The sequence below is a fragment of the Rhinolophus sinicus genome, linkage group LG02 (genome assembly GCF_036562045.2).
Source record: "Rhinolophus sinicus isolate RSC01 linkage group LG02, ASM3656204v1, whole genome shotgun sequence".
Taxonomy (NCBI): domain Eukaryota; kingdom Metazoa; phylum Chordata; class Mammalia; order Chiroptera; family Rhinolophidae; genus Rhinolophus; species Rhinolophus sinicus.
In genome coordinates, this window is record NC_133752.1 from 113851763 (window position 1) to 113873941 (window position 22179).

The following is a 22179-nucleotide window of genomic DNA, read 5'->3' on the forward strand; positions in this document are numbered from 1 at the left end:
TAGTGCCTGTCACAAAGGAGGCGCTAAAACATATTGCTGGAGGAAGGCAGGAAGAAGGTCTGGACAACGTGCAAACTGATGCCTGATGGACTCACGTGGCCTCACTGCTTGGATAGTGAGTCATAGGTTATATGACAATGAGACTGACTTGGTTATTTCAGTTCTTCAGGGAGATGTCAAAATGATAGGCTGTCCTTACAATGAGACTTAGTATTTTCTACTGTCATAGCAGGTGGCAGATTCATTTACCATCACAGATTCCTGTACACTGACATTACATAAAATTACGAAGGGCATCGATAGAGTAAAACTGTTTCTAATGAAATTCTTAGTACAAAATGTTTTGAGATTCACGGGTACATTTTATCACTAGGATGTGACTGAGGACTCAAATTATGAGGGAGACTCATAGGACTCTACTTCAGAAGCCTGATTGAAAATAATGAATAAGTTTTCATCACACCATTTGAAAAAACTTACTTTATTCACTAAGAGAATAAAATAAAAGCGAGAGAAGTTTCCATCTTCCTCTAAAAAAGAATCACCTAAACAAGAACTGAATAAAACCCACTAAACTCAGTTAAAACTCAATGTTGTCAGAAATAAAAGTTGGCTTGGTCCAAGGACTCAAGATTGTGAAGACTACACACTGAAAACCCCTTATTTTATAATATAAACTATTCTGAGGCTAAAACCTGGAATTTACTCAGGCCATACTAACTGACTTACCAGAAGCATGAAAGAATTTCATGTATCATTAATAAAAAAAAAAAAGTCAGCCTGATTTTCAAGTGGATGAGAATGAAATGAGTGAAGGTCTGGGTTTTGCTTTAAAATACTTCAGCAAGAACAATAACAACAAAAAAAAAAAGGACAGAATATATGTGGTAAACCTTGATAAATGTTAAATCAGGATGATGGCTACATGGCGGTTCATTATATTAAACTCTATTATTTGAAAATTTCCTGAATAAATATTAAAGTTCTTCTTATATTAAAAAAATATTAGAAACCAAATCTCAAACACAAATTTAAATATTTTAGAAAACCAACCACTTATTTTAGGTAATACTTGTTATAAAAAATAATACAGCACAATAGGTTAATTTGGACAATACCTTTAAGTTTCCTGTAATGTGCTTTATTTTTAGGTTAACTGCACACTGAGCAATCCAATGGGTCATTTCCAACCTAAATTGAGTGATGACTTAAGATTTTAATTCTACAAGGTAAACTTTAGGCTAAACAGGAAATTTGCAGGTTTGTTTTACAATGTCCTTCAAAACTAACCAAGCAAATGACTGCAGGCAAGATAGTGTAATTGTTTAAAAAGAAATTCAACAATGTTTCCAGAGAGTTCTAATTCAACACAAAAGTCTGAGCCAACACAGTCATATCCACAAAACGAAAAAGCTCCCCAGGGCCCTTTGCAATGCTAACGAAGCCACTGTTGCGCCAAACCTGGCTGCAAACCTTGAAAGGAGTGAGGGCCCCCAGGAGTGCTAAGACTTTGACGTCTTCTAACATCGCACTACAGCGGCTGGCATTTACTTCTAGAGCAGCTCTCGTTTACTCCCTGAAGATGCTGAACAAGATTGCTGAGACAACAGGTCAAAATATAGCAAGAGAAAAACACAGCACCAGTTAAAATACAATTCAACATTCGTGCTTCACTATCTCTAAGATTATAAAAGTCTTCGAGGCCAAGGAGAGCGTTCAGATTAGAGACGGTCTCTCACCTGCAAAAGAACTCCCACAAGTCTAGGTTTTGAATTCTCTGAATTCTTTTAATTCTGTTGCGATCCATTGTTTTCCCAAAGAGACTAGCAACTTCATTATATTCATGTGTTTGATTCTGCAAAGGAATAAGCTGGAAAAAGAAGTGTGATAATTTTATTGGGGCCCTTTTCTGAGTCTTGCACAGCACAGTGGGTCAGCTCTGCTCTTACCTGATAGGGCACTTCAGTATTCACGTTCTCCCAGTGTGATGGCATGGGGATAGCCTCATTTTCACAGATATAACTTTAAATAGCAGAAGACATAACAAAACATTAGAAGCTGATTATAATTACTGTCAGTCATTTAAACTTATCTTCAAAGCTACATTGTCATGTTTGGGTCACTGCAACAAATGCAATTAAGTGTGGCCTTAGGTTTCTTTAGTTTAAAATGTTTGTTGGATATCTCCTTGTGTATCGCTTTTTAGGTGCTGAAACTGAGAACTTTGATGGAAAATATCTAACACCCCATAACATTACAATTTCAAAAACAGTTGTTTAATTTGGTCTTGTTTTTCTGAATTTTCCAGAATTTCTTTAAACTGCAAGGAAGACTTTAGGAAAAGAAATTTCCAAGAAGAAAATAAAATCCTTGATAAAAAAAAAACTCTTTAACAAATTTATCCTGACTATTAAATAAAATCTAAACCCCTCAGCCACACATTCAATGTTCTTCCAGATCTAACTCAAACCTAAACCCTTCTCCGTTTAGGCCCACTATCGCTACACAGTTCACATGAACTCACTTAGTGCAGTCAGTCAATTAAAAACAACAACTAGCTACCAAATTAAGCCCCTGGATGTGAACACAGAAAAAGATAGTGATCCTGGAATTCAATGGCAAAGGGCTGACACTGGCATAACTAATCCTCTCTGGTGACTGGAAGTTACCGGAAGAAATTCATAAATTTCAAAGAAGCTTAATTTTTTAAAACTCATTTCAACTTTGAAAAGATCATCCAATCATATGATTTCAAAACCAGTACGTATAAAAAGTAAACAGCAACCAGCTTCCCTCCCACTCCAGTCCTTGATCTGTCCAATTTTCACCACTTGCCTCAACTCAAAGTAATCACTGTCTTCAGTCTCTTGGGCATTCTTCTAGAATTTTTTTAGGTTAACACAAGCCCACCCCCCACCCCCCACTCCATACAAATGGTAGCATAAAACACGTCTTCTGCATTTCTTTTTTCTCTTACTCAATTCTTGGAGATCTTTGCCTATCAGCGGATAAAGAGTTTCCTCATTCCCAATCCCTACCACAGAGCCTGGCACATGGTGGACACTCCATAAATACGGCTGAATGAATGAGTGCATTCTATCCCACAGAGGCATACGATTCCATTGTATGGATATACCATTGTTTATATAAGTCCCCTACTGTTAATATTCAGCTTTCTCAACTTTTTGCTACTGTTAAGAACGTCGCTAAGACCTAGTTTATCAATTTGTCATTGTACATGTCCAAATCAATTTGTTGGATATCCTGGGATTTCTGGGATTGGATAAATGGCATTTCCAGGTCAAAGAATACATTTATGCATGATTTTGACAGATACGCCCAAATGCCCTCCTTGCAAGTGGCACTCATTGATATTCCCACCAGAAATGCAGAGAATGCATATTTTCCAACCTCTCCAAAAAGATATGTTATTAAACTTTTGCATTTTTGTCGATCTGATAGTAAAAACTAGTCTGATGTAATTTGTATTTTTCTTATTATGAGTGAGGTTATATGAACTGTTCAAATTCTTTGCTCATTTTTCTAATGGGTTGTTGGCCTTCTACTTAGAGATTCATACAAGTACTTCATATACCACTGAGATGAACTCTTTGACTGTGACAATGAGTAACAATAGTTTACCCAGTTTCTTTTTTTAATTTTCCTGAAGTATCTTTTAGCTGTGGAAAAGTTTCTTGTTTTTTTTCTTTTTAATTTTTGTAGCCCATAGCCTTGATTAACTGTAAAATCCTTGCAAATGGGAAATACGTACTATTTACCTTGCGTGTAGTTAATGTTCAATATATCCCTTCAATAAAGAAACATTTCTATATCAGCATCCACTTGTCTTCTTCACTCTTCTGTGTCCTACCTACCTGATCTTCCTCTTTTACTATCTTGCTTATGATGCTCCGTTCCGGTTAGCTCTCTCCCTCCCCTGATTTGTTTTATGGTTTGTACCGTCTGTGAGAGAACAAAGTACTTGTCTGCCTCGTGTGTTTCATCTCCCCACCAAAGTATACCAGATGTAGTAACACGCCATCACAATAACAGTCGCCATTATTATGTCTCATTTTTTCCCAGGTTACATCTTCTTGGAAGATACGTAATTCCTTTATTACATTCCTTGTACTTAAGAATGAGGATATGATGTGGTTGGTATGGAAATAATATTTTCTACATTCCATAGAAGTACTAGAGCATTCCTTCTATAAGCACTTGTATAACTTTTAGATCATGATGCTAAAATATTAGCCAAAAGTCTCATGAAACAAACTGATAGAAACTTAAAAATGTTTCTTTCTTTACTCTGACCCTCTCAAAATACCTCCTTGGAAGGAACAAATAAGTATCCTTTACAATTCACATGGTAGCATTTTTCATTTGTTTCATTTTAAATTCTTTGAACAGCAAGAATTTTAATACTTGCTTGAAGAATTATTCCAGAAAATAGGAGACACACTGTAAGATTTTCCCCTTCAATTCCATTCATTGGAATACTAAATATTAACTCTCTTCTGGCATTTCTACCTCTCTTTTCAGGCTACATAAAGCCAGAGACAGGAAAACTTGCAATCCAGATCCAGGGATGAAACAGCTGTGCTGTTGTCTCATTGTATTCCCATCTTCCTTAGGTCCCCTTTAGTACTGCAGATTTGAAATTGCTTCTAGGATTTGCTCAATGGAGATCAGTCAAGGTGGAGACAACATGGGTAATTACTTAGGATTTATAGCCCAAATAACTGGGAGGTTCTGTGAGAGTATTTCCAAGGTAATTCAAACTTACCTCAGTAGGTGATTTTAAGGATTGATAGCAGAGACCATAAGGCTTTTTTTAACTACCATGAAAACTATTCTAAAGCATTGAAAAATATAAACATAAAAGGGGAAATTAAAAGGATAATAGGAAAGGAAACATGGGCAGAAAATAATATTGCTATTTCATCAACTAATGTGGAATTCAGTAATGAAAAAGGATCAATGTTAAGATCATTAAATAACCAAGCAAAATATTTTCAGTGTATTTGTTCTCCTGTCAAACAGTAAGAAAGAGGAGAGAGAAAAGGCCACTCTTTCTACCTCTACCCTCTTTACAGTACCTGAAAGCACTGATAGAAAAGGGGGCTCTTTTTATTAAGCGCTGTTTTCCAGTGGTGAGATTTACTTGCTTCATTTCTGTATACAAAGACAAAGATATTAGATAAGTCATAGACACATATTGTCATGAAGATTCGTAGCCACCCTACACTATGATCAGGAATCCTGGAGCGCTGGGAGCAGCCGACAAGCACAGGACAGTAAGGATCAGGATCGTAACAGAGCTATTCAGGGAGCCCAGCCCCTTTCTGAGCTAAGCTCACACCTAAGAAAGCTTATCTCATACACTGCTCAGTATGCGGGGTTATTCCTTTCTTAGGGTAAATTGGCACAAAACTAGGAGAGTTCCCAACTTAGGAAAAGTAAGAGTACTGGAAAGAAAAATAAATTATAGCACTGAATCTTCCGGTTGGCTTATTAAGTGGAAAATATACTTTGATTTCTCCAAAAATTTTGGAAATGATTTAAAAACTACATTACCATTATAAAACTTACACAATTCACAGAATTTCAAAACTTTGTACATTTCTTGCCTTCTCTTTAAATTGTATACCTAAACCAAAAAAATAGAAAACCTAGCTAGACTCAATACATACTTATATAAGAGATTCTAGTGATAAAGGACTAATTACCTAAAGGCATCATTTTCTTTTTTCACCTGTGCCTCAGCATGACAATTTTTACCAGGCCCATTTCTTCATTCCCACAAAGTTAAGTACTAGGTCTTAATATGAGAGTCTAGTCAGTTCATCGTATCCAACTGGCATCATTCCATTCCAAAATAAAGGGATTCATCAGCAGGGCGAATGCTGTATAAAATACATTCTTCCCTCTGTATTCTCCTAGACTCTGCACAGATGGCCATTTCTACTGTGCAGGTAAAAAGCAGGATACCTCAGCACACGAAGTGAAACCTGTGGCATTCTGATTCCACAGCATTCTGAGTTACTTCTCACCACTTTTATAGGGGAGAATCTGAGCTGGCTTGTGGCAGAATGGTTGGGGCTAATTTTGCAAATGGTATGTATGAAATGCTAATATCTATACCTTTGAAACAGTACCATTATATGGAGGCTGGGGAACTTGAGTTATCATATGTGACTCGTATTCTTTAATTTAGAAAGTTTTTTAATAAACTGCATTGTCTGAGAGAAAGATTCAAAAAGTACAGTTTACTAGAAAGTATTCTTTCCGAAACATGTAGCTTGCCGAATTATCAATCAAATGCTTTGACAAATTCCATCTCTATATGAATCTGATGTCTATGCATACAATTAGGTCTCAGTATTGCTTCAAAACTGGCACTTGTACCCAAGACTGAAACATCTACCATACACCTCTGTCTAGACAAATGATAATAGGAAAGGATAGGACAGGATTAGGAAAGGATAGGATAGGATAATAGGAAAGACAAGGGAGGGCAACCTATTTGTCTAATAAAAAAAGTGATGGTTAGTCAGTAGTAAGAATCTAAAGGTTTCAACTCTTTATAATAAAAAACAAAATCTTTGGGGGGATAATAATCATTAGAGATTTGATTGCATCAACCTCTTACTGGACAAATCGCCTTCCCCATTTCTGGGCCTTGACTCATCCAAGGAAATTTCCACCACAACACATACTAACTCTGTCATAAAGGTACTACTCGCAGAAACTGGGGCAGAACAGCTAAAGCACTGAGCTGTGAGGCAACCAAAATGCACTTTTATTAAGATGCTTCCCTACCCAGGTCTTGTTTGCCTCTAAAGCTGCAAACAGCTGTGCCCATAGCAGCTTGAAAGCGAAGGGGCTGAATCCAACAGGCTTTTCATGGAGTGCCTACAAATATGCCCACATATCATGGATGAAACCCAAAGTGCAGCTGATTTCTAGATTAGCCGGCTCATCTGTGAAAGAGCCAATGAAATCAGAAAATGGCAGGCGGCAGTGTTCATTAAAGAAAGTTTTCTGGCAAAGATATCAAGAGGTGGGTCATTCATCTGAACTCTGATCTTAAAACTATCACCAACTACCTCAGACTTTGTCACTTGACCTTTCAGAATGATCCTGAAAATAAAAAGGTTCCTATCTATTTCAAAAGAATAAAACAATAGTTTGAAAGTGTCTGTGTTCCTTTGAAGAGGATTCCATGAACACAGAGTACATGACAATCTCCAATATATTAGTACCTAGAGGCATGTAAGTACTCCTTTATAAAAGACAGTGTTGCTCAAGAAGCTTGTACATCTTGATTTTTTTATAGAGGTATTTTTATGTGTTATAAAAAAGATTTGCTTCACTGTTTACCAATGTAGCAACTAATTCTGATCTTCAGAACTGCAGATTTTACCATATCGATATGCTAAAAACACACAACTACTAGGGGAGAAATCATACCTGCAAAGTCTATCTTGTAGCTGAATTTGGAAGTAGTAAAACAAATGGAGCCACAAGGATTTGTTTTGAAGCTTTTTTCGATATCTTCACTGGTAATTGAACACTGAATGTTGGTATCCAGCTTTAAGACAAACCAGAAAGTTTCATTTACCAGCTGTTCACGTCAATGGCTTGGCCACAGAGGTGGTACTGTGGTCACAGAGACAGAGATGGTGGGACAAGGGACACTTACTAATCACCTCTGCTAGTTCCCAGCCCGACACACAGGGAGAATCACAGCTAAGCGAGCATGTTCAAAAGTTTAAGGCTTTCCAGCAAAGAAACATCAACAACTGGGTACAATGCCTTTTTCCAAATTATTAAAATTTTTACAAATTATTACATAATTACACTCACTAGGTGGCTCAAATTAAATCTTCTTTTAGTCATCTTGTAAGTAAAAAACAAAAATGCTTTTGAGTATAGGTTCAAATCTCAGCTTAACCATTAAGTAGCTGTGTGACTGGACAAATTACATTGTTTTCTGGGTTGCACTTTCTTTGACTGTGAGACAGTGTTACCATCGGCTTCAGAGTTGTTGTGAGGTTAAAGGAGAAAAATATGTACAGCACCTAACATAATACCTGGTGTACAGAAGGTGTTTAATATGGGCTTGTTCTCTTCCCTTTTTCTTTGTCCATCAAATCAAACTCGGAGTTGCTCAGAGGTACTGATACCATGCAACTCAGTGACAATCGCCCTCTGTACACACAGTAAACACATACTGCTTCTTCTAAATAAATTACTGTGAAAACCTAGGGGAAAGAAAAGGAAAAGGACTAGAAGAATTTCTAGTTTTTCTTTTCATTAAGCTATCTGATTTCCTTAAGGTTTGATTTCTCTCAGGTTTTGCTCTTACTCATTTTATCCATCAGCGAGACGATGCTAAGTGAACCTACATCCCGTCTGCTATATTCAAGGAAAGGAGATACCTGAAACATGTGCCACTTCCCACATTCTGCCAAGTAAAACCAGCCCCATTGGGTATCTGATGTGTCCATCTCATCCATCTCTGTCCTTTTGGGTAAGAATTCTTCTGCTTTGTGAAACATCTCCTGGAAAAGCAGAAAGAGGCAGAGGAAGAAATATTTTTCATACTAACCAATATATTTTTTTACAGATCACTTTTCCTCTTACAAAGATATTCTAAGAAGTGCCTTTCCCTCCACGACAATTCAAAAATGGCATTCTATCTGGCATATTGGCACTTACTTAAGATAAACATTTTTAAATGTTGACTATCATTTGCTTAACAAATAAGACAAAAAATGATGCACTTAGGTAGAATATATCAATACACATTCAAGCATTTAAGTAAACTACATCAAAATCTATAAGCACTCCAGACTTTCACTATAGTACCAAGAAATTTCTGTCTTTTCCTATGTTCATTCATGTATTTGGTCAAAAGGATCCATGCTATCATAAATAATTATGACCAAATACATCTAATTTTTGTATTAAACATTCATTATTTCATTTAATGACATGGAGAGATGTTTATAATATACAGTGTTCAGCACAAAGAAGGTTATAATAAATAGAAATAGTATAATCCAATTTTAATTAAAAAGTACATCTATATTTACCCACATGAATGTGTATGTACCTGTATATATACACATACATACAGAACAAAGTCTAGATGGACACAAAAATTTATCATAGTTTTTTTAGTATAAGGATAATAACAATAACCCTTATATTGGTCTTACTACGTGCCAAGCACTGTTCTAAGTACTGTACAGATAATAACTCATTTAGGCCTCACAACAACCCGATAAGATAGGTACTATTATATCAAATTTATAAACGAGGAAACTGAGGCACAGAGAGGCCATACAATGGGGAAGCTGGGATTCTAACCCCGGCAGTCTTGATGTGGGTTCTGTGTACTTCACCGCCATGGTATACGGCTTTATACTTCATTATCAATGATTTTTATCACCTTAACTATATCAAGTAACTCTTGTACACACTACCTTTGAAAACTTTTAAACATTCTTGGGTGGAGATTGTGATAAACAGGTCATCAAAAAAGGGGCAAAGGGGTTAGTCAAAGATACAACTTTATCTGGAATGTGGCTTTCTGTCCTCATTCTTTCAGGGATTTTTAATTACTAATTTATATAACTAATACATGAAAATATGCTCCTTGCAAAAAATTGGAACATTCGAGTTAAAGCTAAAGACATCACTTTCATTCCTGGTACCTTCTCACCTTCCATCTCCAGGGTTAACCGAGTATCAACTTACTATGTATCTTTCAGATCTCGCTCTCGCTCTCTGTCGCTCTCACTCTGTGTCCGTGTGTGTGTGTGTGTAATCATATACACACATACACACATATATGGTTATTGGTGATTTGATTTCCTATATATTTGATTTTTTTTTTTTTTTTTACAAAGAATATGTACTTGAGTAATTTACAAAACAGTTTTTAATTTCATCATTTAAAATGTCCATCCTGGGGCCAGCCCGGTGGCTCAGGCGGTTAGAGCTCCGTGCTCCTGACTCCGAAGGCTGCCGGTTTGATTCCCACATGGGTCACTGGGCTCTCAACCACAAGGTTGCCGGTTCAACTCCTCGAGTCCCGCAAGGGATGGTGGGCTCCGCCCCCTGCAACTAAGGTTGAACACGACACCTTGAGCTTAGCTGCCTCCAGGATGGCTCAGTTGGTTGGAGCGTGGGCTCACAACCACAAGGTTGCCAGTTCAATTCCTCGACTCCCGCAAGGGATGGTGGGCTCTGCCCCCTGCAACTAAAATTGAACACAGCACCTTGAGCTGAGCTGCAGCTGAGCTCCCAGATGGCTCAGTTGGTTGGAGCGCATCCTCTCAACCACAAGGTTGCTGGTTGGACTCCCACAAGGGATGGTGGGCAGCGCCCCCTGCAACTAGCAACGGCAACTGGACCTGGAGCTGAGCTGCGCCTCCACAACTAAGACTGAAAGAACAACAACTTGAAGCTGAACAGTACCCTCCACAATTGAGATTGAAAGGACAACAACTTGACTTGGAAAAAAGGCCTGGAAGTACACACTGTTCCCCAATAAAGTCTTGTTCCCCTTCCCCAATAAAAAAAAAAAGAAAAATGTCCGTCCTGTTCCCAGAAGCTGTGTAACCTGAGATAAGATTCCATTACCTTGTCTAGGCCACAGTTTCCTCTTCACAAAATGGAGATTAAAGGCTCCTTCCTCATTGGGTTGTGGTTAGAAATGAATGAGACAACACAGTAATGTACCAAGTACAGTACCTGAGCTCAGTGAAGGGGGCTTGTTACTTTTAATTCATGTTTTGAAACTCTCTCCAAGGAATGCTTTATGATTACTTTCTTGATTTTTCCTTCATGTTTTAAAGTTGACTGGCTGCTAAGAAATGAAAAATAGAACATCCTATGATCAAGAGCTTCAGCTGTAGGACCAACTATTTGCCTTATATATTTTAATCAGGTAATAAAGGCAATGATTTAAAATTTAAGATCAATTGTACAGGTTAACTATTCACAACTCCTGCTTCTTCCTTCTGTTGTTGTGCATGTCATTGGACCATTTTACTGTGAGAGAGAAAGAAAGCAACAGTGACCTAAATTCAGTTTTTCTTCTGAAAATAACCAGAAAAATTTGGAAGGATGAGTTTGAATGTAACACTTAAGATAAGTACGTGGAGTGCCACTCTGGGAAAAGTTGGCCTCCGGGGATTCTACTACAGGGGAAGGGCATACCTTAAGGACAAAGAGCTCCACGTCTCTACATGAGGGGATGGACTTGATTTGGAACAGAAATTAGAAAACCTCATGCCTAAGAGCATTATAAAAAAAATGGAAATCTTGATGAAAAATGACTAATGGGAGGCCCGAAGCTCTGATACAAGCAGAAAGGCAGAGCAGGCAGCAGTTTGATATAGAGAACAAGGGACAGCCACCCGTCCTCCTGGGATTATGGTCAACCATGAGGCATGACCATATGATGCCATAAAACAAGTTTCAATAAATTTAAGAGGAATGAAACCATATAAAGTATGTTTTCTAACCAAAATGGAATTACAAAGCGACAACAGAAACTTTGGGAAATTCACAAATATGTGAAATTAAACCACACACTACTAAATGACGAATGGGTCAAAATATAAATCACAATGGAAATTAAGAAGTATGTTGAGATGAATGAAAATTAAAATACAACATATCAAAACTTATGGGATGCATGCAGTTAAGCAGTGATCATTAAAAAAGAAGAAAAATCTCAAATGAAAAAATAACATTCCACTTTAAGTAACTAGATAGAGAAGAACAAACTAAACCCAAAAGAAACAGAAAGAAAATAATAAAGGTTAGAGAAGGGGGAAAAAAATGAAGTAGAGAATAGAAAACAAAAAATGAAGTAGAGAAAAAACAAAACAAAACAAAACTTGGTTTATTTGAAAAGGAAAACAAAACTGACAAAACTTTAAGTAGACTGACAAGGGGAAAAGAGAGAGGAGACTCAAATTACTAAAATAAGGAATGAAAGAGGGGACATCAGCACTGATCTTACAGAAATAAAAAGGCTTATAAGGGAATAGTATGAACAACTGTTTCGCAAGAATTTAGATAACTTAGATGAAATGAAAAAATTCCCAGACAAATACAAATCATTAAACTGACTCAAGAATAAATAGAAAATCTGAAAAGGACTACAGTAAATAATGAGACCAAATTAGTAGTTTAAAAATTTTCCACAAAGAAAAGTCTAGTCCCAGATGGCTTCACTGGTGAAATCTACCAAATATTTAATGAAAAACAAATACCAATGCTTCACAAAGTCTTTCAAAAAATGAAAGAGGAAGGAATACTTCTCAACTCATTCTATGAGACTGATACTACTCTGATTAAAGAAATAAAATAAAATAAAAGCAGAAAAAGACATCACAAGAAAACTAGAGACCAGTGTCCCTTACGAATACAGAAGAAAAAAAGTCTTCAACAAAATACAGTCAAACTGAAACTCTTCAACAAAATGCTGGCAAACTGAATCCAGAAACATATAAATTGTATATACCATGACCAAGTGAGATTTTTCCTGGGAATGAAGGTTGGCTTAGCATTTAAAAAAATCAATTAATGCAATACACCACATTAATAGAATAAAAATAAGTACAGTTTAGTACACAAAGAAAAAGAATCTGACAAAATCCAAAACCCTTTCATGACAAAAGTGGTCAACAAACTAGAATAGAAGGGAACTTTCTCAGTCTGATAAAGAACATCAACAAAAAACCCAATAGCTAACATCATACCTATTGTTGAAAGACTGAATGCTTTCCGGAAACAAGATGAGAATATCTGTTCTGACTATTTCTAGCTAACATTGTACTGGAGGTTCCAGCAAGGGCAACTATCCAAGAAAAAGAAATAAAAATGCATACATATTGGACAGAAGAGAGTAAAACTCTCTATTTGGAGATGACATCATTTTGTATAGAAAATTCTAAGGAATCTACTAAAGAACTACTAGAATTGATAAATGAGTTCTGTGAGCTTCAAGATATAAATATGCAAAACGCAATTATATTTCTATTAACAATGACTATTCAAAAAATGAAATTAAGAGAACAATTCCATTTACAATAGCACCAAAAAGAATACTTAGATGTAAGTTTAACAAGATGTGCAAGATGTGTACACTGAAAATTTCGTAACACTGTTGAAAAAAATTAAAGAAAATCTAAATAAATAAAGACATCCTATGTTCATGGATTGGAAGATGTAATATTGTTAGTATGGCAATACCTCCCAAATTGATTTATGGATTCAATGTAATCCCTAACAAAATTCTTTCTGACCTTTGCAGAAATTGACAAGCTGATCCTAAAATTTATATGGAAATGAAAAGGCCCCAGAATAGCCAAGCAATATTGAAAAAAGAACAAATTTGGAGGATTCACACTTTCTGATTTCAAAACTTAAAAGAAAGCCACAGTAAACAAGAAAGTGTACGACTAGCATGAGGACAGACATATAGATAAGTGAAACAAAACTGAGGGTCTAGAAATAAACCCTTCCATCTATGGTCAATTGATTTTCAACATAGGTGCCAAGACAATCCAATGGAGGAAAGAACAGTTTTTTCAACAGATTCTTTTGGGACAACTAAATATCCCAATGAAAAAGAATGAAGATGGGCCCCTACTTAACTCACATCATATACAAAAATCTTTGTGACCTTAGGTTAGGCAGTGGTTTCTGAGACATGATACCAAAAGCACAAGCAATAAAAGAAAAAAAAGATAAATTGGACTACATCAGAATTAAAATTTTTTGTACTACAAATTGTATCTTCAAGAAAGTGAAAAGACAATCCACAAAAAGGGAGAGAATAATTGCGAATCAGATATGATAAGGGACTTGTATCCAGAATACATAAAGAACATTTACAATGCAATAAAATATAGGCAAATAATCCCATTTAAAATGAACACAAAATACATTAGTGATTGCTGAGGTCTGGCAAAACGGTGGAATGGCTGCTAATGAAGAGGAGTTTTTTGGGGGGGTGATAAAAATGTCCCAACGTTAATTTGTGGTAATAGTTGCAAGCCTGGGAATCTACTAAAAAATATTGGATTGTACACTTTCAGTGGGTAAATTGTATGGTACGTGAAGTGCATCTAAATAAAACTATTCCTTTTAAAAGCTAAGAAACGAACAATTGGACTCTTAAGAGCCAAGTATAAAATGATAATCTGAAAAGATGTTTCAAAGCAACCATTCTGAAGGAAACAGATTCTAGAAGAGGTTAGAAACCTGAACAGAATGGTAGACAAAAAGAAAGTTCACAAGAAATTATGGTAAGTTACTTGAAAGGCTTTTCTTTACATACTGAAAAATCAGGATGCTAGGTGAAGTCTCTAGGGCAGCACAGAGTCAAGTCTCGGTCATAAGTTCCCTCATCTATTCCTGTTCTGCCAGGAATGCGTCTCCGCTTGGTACCACAGTATCTCTTCCTTAGCACCAAACACCATGAAAGATTTTGCGGTTTTACTTTCTAGACTTTGTATTAGAAAATGATAGCTATCTTTATAAACAGCTTTATTGAGGTGTAATTGACAAACAATAAACTGCACATACTGAAAGTGTACAACTTGGCAAGTTTTGACACGGTATACTCATGAAACCATCACCATAATCAAGATGAGGAACATACCTATCACCCCCAAGTTTCTTCATGGCCATTCCCCTGCATCCAGGCAACCACTAACCTGCCTTCTGTCACTATAGGTTAGCTTGCCTTTTCTCAAGATGAGTATGAATGGAGTCATGTAATATGTACCCTTTTCTGTCTGGCTTCTTTCAGTCAGCATGAATATGTTGAGATTCATCCATGTTACTGTGTGTATCAAGAATTCCTTTTTCCTGCGGAGTAGTATTCCATTATAGAGATATATCTGTTTGTCCCTTTACCTGTTGACCACCTGGGCAGTTTCCAGGTTTTACTATTAAAAATAAAGCTGCTATAACTTTTATGTACGAGTCTTTGTATAAACATACGCTTTCTTTTCTCTTGGGTAAATACCTAGGAGTTCAATGGCTGATCATCTAATAGGTGTGTGCTTAAATTGCTAAGAAATTGCTAAACTTTAAAAAAGTGGATGCATGAATTTACATTCCCATCTGCAGTGTATGAGAGTTCTAGTTGTTCCACATCCTCACCAAGACTTTGTGTGGTCAGACTTTGTAATTTTAGACAATCTAATAGTATGTAGTGGTATCCCATTGTGGTTTTAATTTGCATTTCCCTAATGAATAATGATGTTGAGCATCTTTTCATGCAGTGTCTGTTCAAATCTTTAGCTCATTTTTATTTTGGATTTTTATTTTTACAGAGTTTGAGAGTTAATATATCTGGGTACAAGTCCTTTTTCAGATGTACGTTTTACAAAAAATTTCCCCAATCTGTGGTTTAGCTTTTCATTCTCCTAATTTAAACAGCAAAAGTTTTTAATTTTGATGAAGTCCAATTTATCAATTTGTTTTCTTTTATAGATGATGGATCTGGAGTCATATCTAAGAAATCACTGCCTAATCAATTGTTAACAAAGATTTTTCTCCTGTTTTTGTCTAGAAATTTATAGGTTTTTCCTATGCTTTCTTCTAGAAATTTACGTTATTTATAGCTGCATTTAGGTCTATGATCTATTTTTCATTTGCATATATATATATGAATGTGTGATGAAAAGTATGTATTGAGGTTCATTTTTTTGGCTTATGGATATTCAATTATTCTAGCACCATCATTGAAACAACTTTTTTTCTCCACTGAATCTTACCTTTACAAAAACTTGGTTGTCTATATGTTTGTAGGTCTATTTTTGGATTCTCTATTCTGTTCTAATAATCATTTTCTTATCTTGATGCCAATACTACACTGTTTTGATTACTATAGTTTCATACTGAATCTTTAAATCAGGTAGTGCTAGCACTCCAAATTTCTTCTTCATTTTCAGAATTGCTTTGACTATTCTAGACCCTTTCAATTTTGATTGGGATTGCATAACGATCTGTCTGGAAAGAATTGGCATCTTAACAATATTGAGTACTTCAACCCATGAATGAGGTATATCTCTTGACTTATTGAGGTCTTTCACTTTTTTCAGTAATATTTTATAGATTTCAGTGTACAGATCTTGAATATCATTTATGCAAGATTCATGCCTAAGTATTTCTTATACTATTGTAAATAAAATTGCATTTTAAATTTCAATTTCTGAATGAAAGTTGCTAGCACATAGAGCTACACTGATTTTTGTATATGGACCCTGTACCCAGCAACTTCTCAGTTCTGGGAGATTTTTGCACATCCCATCTGATTTTACATACTTCTTATTGCACTGGATATAATCTCCAATACAATGTTAAATACATAATGGGCATCATTTCCTTGTTTCTAATCTTAGGGAGAAAGTATTCAGTCTTTCACTATCAAGTTTCATGTTAGCTATAGGTGTTAAAGGTGTTTTGTAGATGCCGCTTGTGTCAGAGGTCCCCAGGATCACCCTCACACTTACAGAAGAACTCACAGGACTCAGAAGTTGTTCTACTCATTACAGTTTATTACAGTAAAAGTATACAGAGTGAAATAAACACAGGGAAAAAGCACACGGGTGAAGTCTGAGGAAAACAGGTACAAGCTTCTAACTGTCCCCTCCCAGTAGAGCGACACAGGAAACATTTCATTCTCCAGCAACCACGTATGACAGCTAGTGCAAAGTGCTGCCAATCAGAGATGCTAACCTGAGCCTAGGTGTCCCGGGATTTTTATTGGGAGTTAGTCATGTGAACATATAGCACCTGTGTGACTGACTTTGGCTGCTGAAGTTCCAGATCTCCAGAGGGAAAGCATTCACCATAAATCACACTGTTACAATAAACTACCTGGACAAACTGGTATAGCATGGCTCATGGTCTCAGGCACGCAAATACATTCATCAGACAAACCATTCCAAGAGCTCAGTTCCCTGGAGCTGGGCAAAGAACAGTCACGGAAACAGGTCTTCCTTGAGAATGTGCAGGGTTTGAACAACCCAGGCATGCCGAGTTTACACTTTTCCACACATCCCTTATCCGGGTTGAGCAAGTTCTCTTCTATTCCTAGGTTGTTTTTATCTGGATTCTGTCAAATGTTTTTTCTGCATGCATCGAAATGGTCATATGGTTTGTCACTTTAGTTTGTTTTTATGGCAAATTATATTAACTGCTATTCAAATATTAAGACAACCTTGCATTTTTTGGGAAAACACCATTTGATAATGAAACCTTAACCTTCTTACATATTGTTATACTCGGTTTGCTAAAAGTTTGTTTAGAATTCTTGCACTTATGTTCATTAGGGATATTGGTCTGTAGTTTTCCTATAATGTCTTCGATTTGTTTCAGTATCAGGATAATTACAGCTTCATAAAATGAGTTGTGAACTATAACCTTATCTTTAATTTTTTGAATGTTTATGCAGAATTGGTATTATTTCTTCCTTAAATGTTTGTTACAATTCACCATAAAACCATCTAGGCCTGGAGTTTTCTTTGTGGGTAGGCTTTTTCTACAAATTCAAATTCTTTAATAGATAGTGGGTTATTCATTTTATTTCTTGAGGTAGCTTATTGTAGTTTGTATCTTAGACATGTCCATTTTATCTAAGTTGTCATGTTGATTGACATTAAGTTGTTCATAACATTCCCTTATTATCCTTTAATGTTTGTAGAACATGTAGTGATGTTACCTCTCCTTCTTAATATTGGTAATTTGTATTCTCTTTTTTTCCTGATCTGTCTGGCTAGAGGTTTATCAATTGTACTGATGTTTCCCAAAAAAGAGCTTTTCGTGTCACTGATTTTCTCTGTTACTTTCCATTTCAATGATTCCCACTCTAAAGTTTATTTTCTTGTTCCTGCTGAGTTTAATTTGCTTTTCCTTTTTGGATTCTTACGGAGGAAGTGGAAGCTGTGATCATTGATTTCTGACATTTCTTCTTTTCTAACAGGCATTTATCTAGCTATAAGTTTCCCTTTAAGTACTGCTTTAGCAGCATTGTACAAATTTCATATGTTGTTTTCATACTTTCTATTTTCCCTTTTTTATTTCTTTGACCAATGGGTTAAAGTATGTTATTATTTAACAAATGCTTGGAGATTTTAAAGATCTTTCCTTTATTGATTTCTAATTTAATTCCATTTTGATCAAATAGCACACTTTATATGACTTGGTTTCTTTTAAATTTATTGAGACTTCTTTTATGTCCCAGAGTATGGTCCATCTTGTTAAATGTTCTCCACAAAGTTGAAAAAAAGGTGTATTTAGCTGTTGTTGAGTGCCATGGTCTATAAACGTCAGTTAGGTCAAGTTGGTCAATAGCGTTGCTATTGTGTCATAGTCAGCTATATCCTTGCTCGTTTCTATCCATTATTGAGAGAATCAACATCTCCAACTAGAATGAGATTTGTCTGTTGGTCCTTACACTTCTATTAGTTTTACTTGGTGTATTTTGAAGCTCTATTATTAGGCATGCAAATGTTTAGGTTTGCCTTTATCATTAGGAGATGATGTTTTTTTGCCCCTGATAATATCATCATCTTTGAAATCTACTTTAATGTTAATATACCAACTCAAGTCTTCTCTTCATTAGTGTTAGCACTGTGTACCTCCTTCCATTTATTTTTATCTTATTTTGTCTTTCTGTTCAAAGTATGTTTCTTGGAGACAACTTATAGTTGGGTCTTGCTTTTTAAACCAATCTGACAATCTGCCTTCTAATTGAGATGTGCTGAGCATTTATTGTGGTATAATTATTGATATAGTTAGGTTTAAGTTTATCATTTTGCTATTTGTTTTTTATTTGCCATCTGTTCTTTGTTCCCTTTTTCATCTTTTTCTATCTTCTTTTGGATTGAGTACTTTTAAAATTTCATTTTCTTTTCTTTGGTGGCTTATTAACTATAACTGTTTGTCTATACACACTGTGTTTATTTCTTCACTTTCCATGCAATTTATTTCCTTCCCATAGAAAGAAAGAAAGAAAGAAAGAAAGAAAGAAAGAAAGAAAGAAAGAAAGAAAGAAAGAAAGAAAGAAAGAAAGAAAGAGGGAGGGAGGGAGGGAGGGAGGGAGGGAGGGAGGGAGGGAGGGAGGGAAGGAAGGAGGGAGGGAAAGAGGGAAAGAGGGAAAGGAGGAGGAGGGAGAGAGGAAGAAGGAAAGGAAAGGGTACTTGTGAGGATCTCCAATGAGCTTCACATTGCTAAACCTTACACACTTTTATCAGTTCTCATCTTACTTGACCTCTCTGTAACATTCCACATCATTTACCCATTGTCCTGAATTACTCTTTTTTGGGTTTCATGAAATCATACTCCCCAGATCATCTTAGATATTTGGCCACAAATTCTCAGTGTCCTTTGTGCCTTGACTTCTATTCAGCCTGTAATTTTCAGGGCTCCTCAGGCTCAGTCACAGGCCCTTTTCTAGTCTTTCTCAGCATCTTCAAAACGTGGTCTTCAAGAATTATGAAGTAATTCACAAGCATATTCACTAGATATTTACTGAAAGATATTTGTTCACATACATTTTGCAAAGGTAAATATAAGATTAATTACGACTTTCATGAAAAGCCCTTTATTTTCCTTAAAGTTACCAGCTCACTATACTATCTCATTATATCCAGTCTGTTTTGATCAGTTCGTATCAGGTAGTATTCAACGAATATGGTGTTGTAAAGCCAAGAAAACTTTCACATCAGTTTCAAACAAAGCCCAGGCAACCTGCTTTGTTGGCAAGGTCGGAGACGAGATGAAACTAGGGGCGCTCCTCAGCTGAACCGGGCGTAGTCCTGACACTGCTGAGGAGCTCGTCAATCCAAACTTTACGCCTGATTTTACTGTGAGAAAAAACAAGCTAATGACAAAATTTATTTATTAAATGACTCTGTTGGAAGTCATATAATATCAATGGCACATGACATGGAAGAGCAATTATTATCACAAGAGTGTTTTTCAGCATTATGTTTTAAAATTGAACAAACTACTTGTGAAGAAAATATGAATCAATTCTTGTAGTATATACGAGGTGTGATCAAACAACACAGTGAATGTTTAAATAAAAAATTTATTACAGTAAAAGACACATTGTCATTAATCACCACTCAAAATAGTACCCCCTCACTTCGAACACACTTACCCCATTGTTCTTGCCACTTTCTGAAGCAGTTCTGGACGTCCTCTTTCGTGAGTGTCTTTAGTTGCACTGCCATGGCTGCGTCGTTGTCCTAAATCATTTTGACTTTGGGGAAGAACCAGAAGTCTCACGGTGCCAGATCCAGTGAATAAGGTGGATGAGAACACACTGTAATGTTTTTATTTGACAGAAACTGCTGTACCAGAAGCGATGTGTGACGCAGAGCGTTGTCATGATGGAGGACGATTTACAGCACACTTTAAATCACACCTTCTCTTAACCGTAGCTCATACCTGACTGACTGCACGCAACAAGTTGAAACTTGTCACACACTGTTACTAAGGTTCGAGGGGCCACTTTCAATATTGAAGACCCCTGCCTTTCTGTTGGATGGCACTTGGCAGCAGCATTCACTGTACTTTCCATCACAACAGAAAGGCTCTGTGTCACACATCGCTTCTGGTATATGGCAATTTCTGTCCAATAAAACCATCACAGTGTGTCCTTATCAACCTTATTCATTGGATCTGGCACCGTGTGACTTCTGGCTCTTCCCCAAAGTCAAAATGATTCAGGACATTGAGGCAACCACGACAGCGCAACTAAAGATACTCATGAAAGAGGACTTCCAGAACTGCTTCAGAAAGTGGCAAGAATGACGGGATAAGTGTGTTTGAAGAGGCGAGGGGTGGTATTTTGAGAGGGATTAATAGCACTGGGTATTTTACTGTGATAAATTTGTTTTTATTTAAACATTCACTATATTTCTTTATCATACCTCGTATGGTATGTAATGAGGTAGATGTACTCAACAATGTTTTGTTCTGCTTATCCACAAAAACCCAGGGTAGTTTTCATTTTTCATTTAGACAATAATGCTCCTGTAAGCTGAAAAAGGTGCAACATGTTCAAAACAGCACAAGCTATACAAATAGCAAGAAAAGGTGTGCTGTATTACTACAAGATGTTATAAACATATAACAGTTATAAGTCAACAACATGCCTCCTAATTATAATCGAGTGTTGAAGGAAATAATGAAAAATGAATATCAGCAAATCTTGACTACTCAGAGTATGTGCTCTCAGATGTAGTAGGGAAAAATGGCAGTGTTTGCAATATTACTCTTCCCACTCAAGTTTTAACTCGCTGTTAAGGGAAAAAATGCTGACAGAAGTTTCTGAAAGGAGGGATGAGATAAAAACATTTCTTCATGACACTAATAATACCAGTAAAGTCATTCTTGATATCCAGAGGCCTGCTTAAGTGTATGGCTGAAATATATTCAGCATCTGAAATAACCGAAACCTACGACTTCAAGGTCAAAAAACACCCCGATTTTTAATGCTGATTATAAGATACCAAATTTTTCAGTCACCAAACTATGCTGCAAATGGCTCAACTGCTACAGTGTGATTCCTTCCCAGAATCTGATGGTTTTCTTTACTCATCAGAGAATGAGACTAATTTTATTGTTGTGGATATACAAAGAACACACCCACATGTTACAACAAAACATGAACAGGTACTTTCCAGAGACGGAAGTAATCAGAGTGACTAAGAATCCATTTGCTCCCATCTTCCAAACACTCAGGTTGATTGAAATAAATATCCCTACAGTTACTTAGTATTGTAAGTGTGTCGATTTGGCAACTAGGTAAAGCTGTAGGAATAGTCGTCAGGGAGAAATCTTCTCCTAACTTCCCAGTCTGTATTTGATCTTGATATGCCATAACATCTGATAGCCAGCAAATACCAGCTGCAAATCTTGACAATCTATAATTATGGCATAGGGTTTCCTAATTTAGTAGAAATATAGCGTAAAAAAAAAAATCAAAGTGCTGGGTCTAACCTACATTTCAAGCTATCTATCATCAACTTACATATTTTCTAAGAGGCTGCAAAAAATATCATCCTTTTCAATGATAATACAAACATTATTTTTAAAAATATTGTATTATTGTTTAAAATT

General features: G+C 36.2%; 1 protein-coding gene across 4 annotated transcripts in view; it reads right to left on the minus strand.

Moving 5' to 3' along the window:
- Window positions 1–22179, minus strand: part of PARP11 (poly(ADP-ribose) polymerase family member 11) — a 36792-nt gene that overhangs the window by 7120 nt on the left and 7493 nt on the right. Inside the window, exons 2-7 of one of the 4 annotated variants that reach the window (XM_019756928.2) lie at window positions 10768–10882; window positions 8445–8567; window positions 7474–7594; window positions 5100–5175; window positions 1950–2022; window positions 1740–1870 (exon numbers count right to left, since the gene is read on the minus strand). In XM_019756928.2, the coding sequence (XP_019612487.1) occupies window positions 1740–1870; window positions 1950–2022; window positions 5100–5175; window positions 7474–7594; window positions 8445–8564 (521 nt within the window). In that variant the 5' untranslated portion in view covers window positions 8565–8567; window positions 10768–10882. Of the gene's footprint in view, window positions 1–1739; window positions 1871–1949; window positions 2023–5099; window positions 5176–7473; window positions 7595–8444; window positions 8568–10767; window positions 10883–22179 lie in introns of those variants that run through there. The other 3 variants (XM_019756929.2, XM_019756927.2, XM_074325252.1) reach the window with 3 other exon arrangements.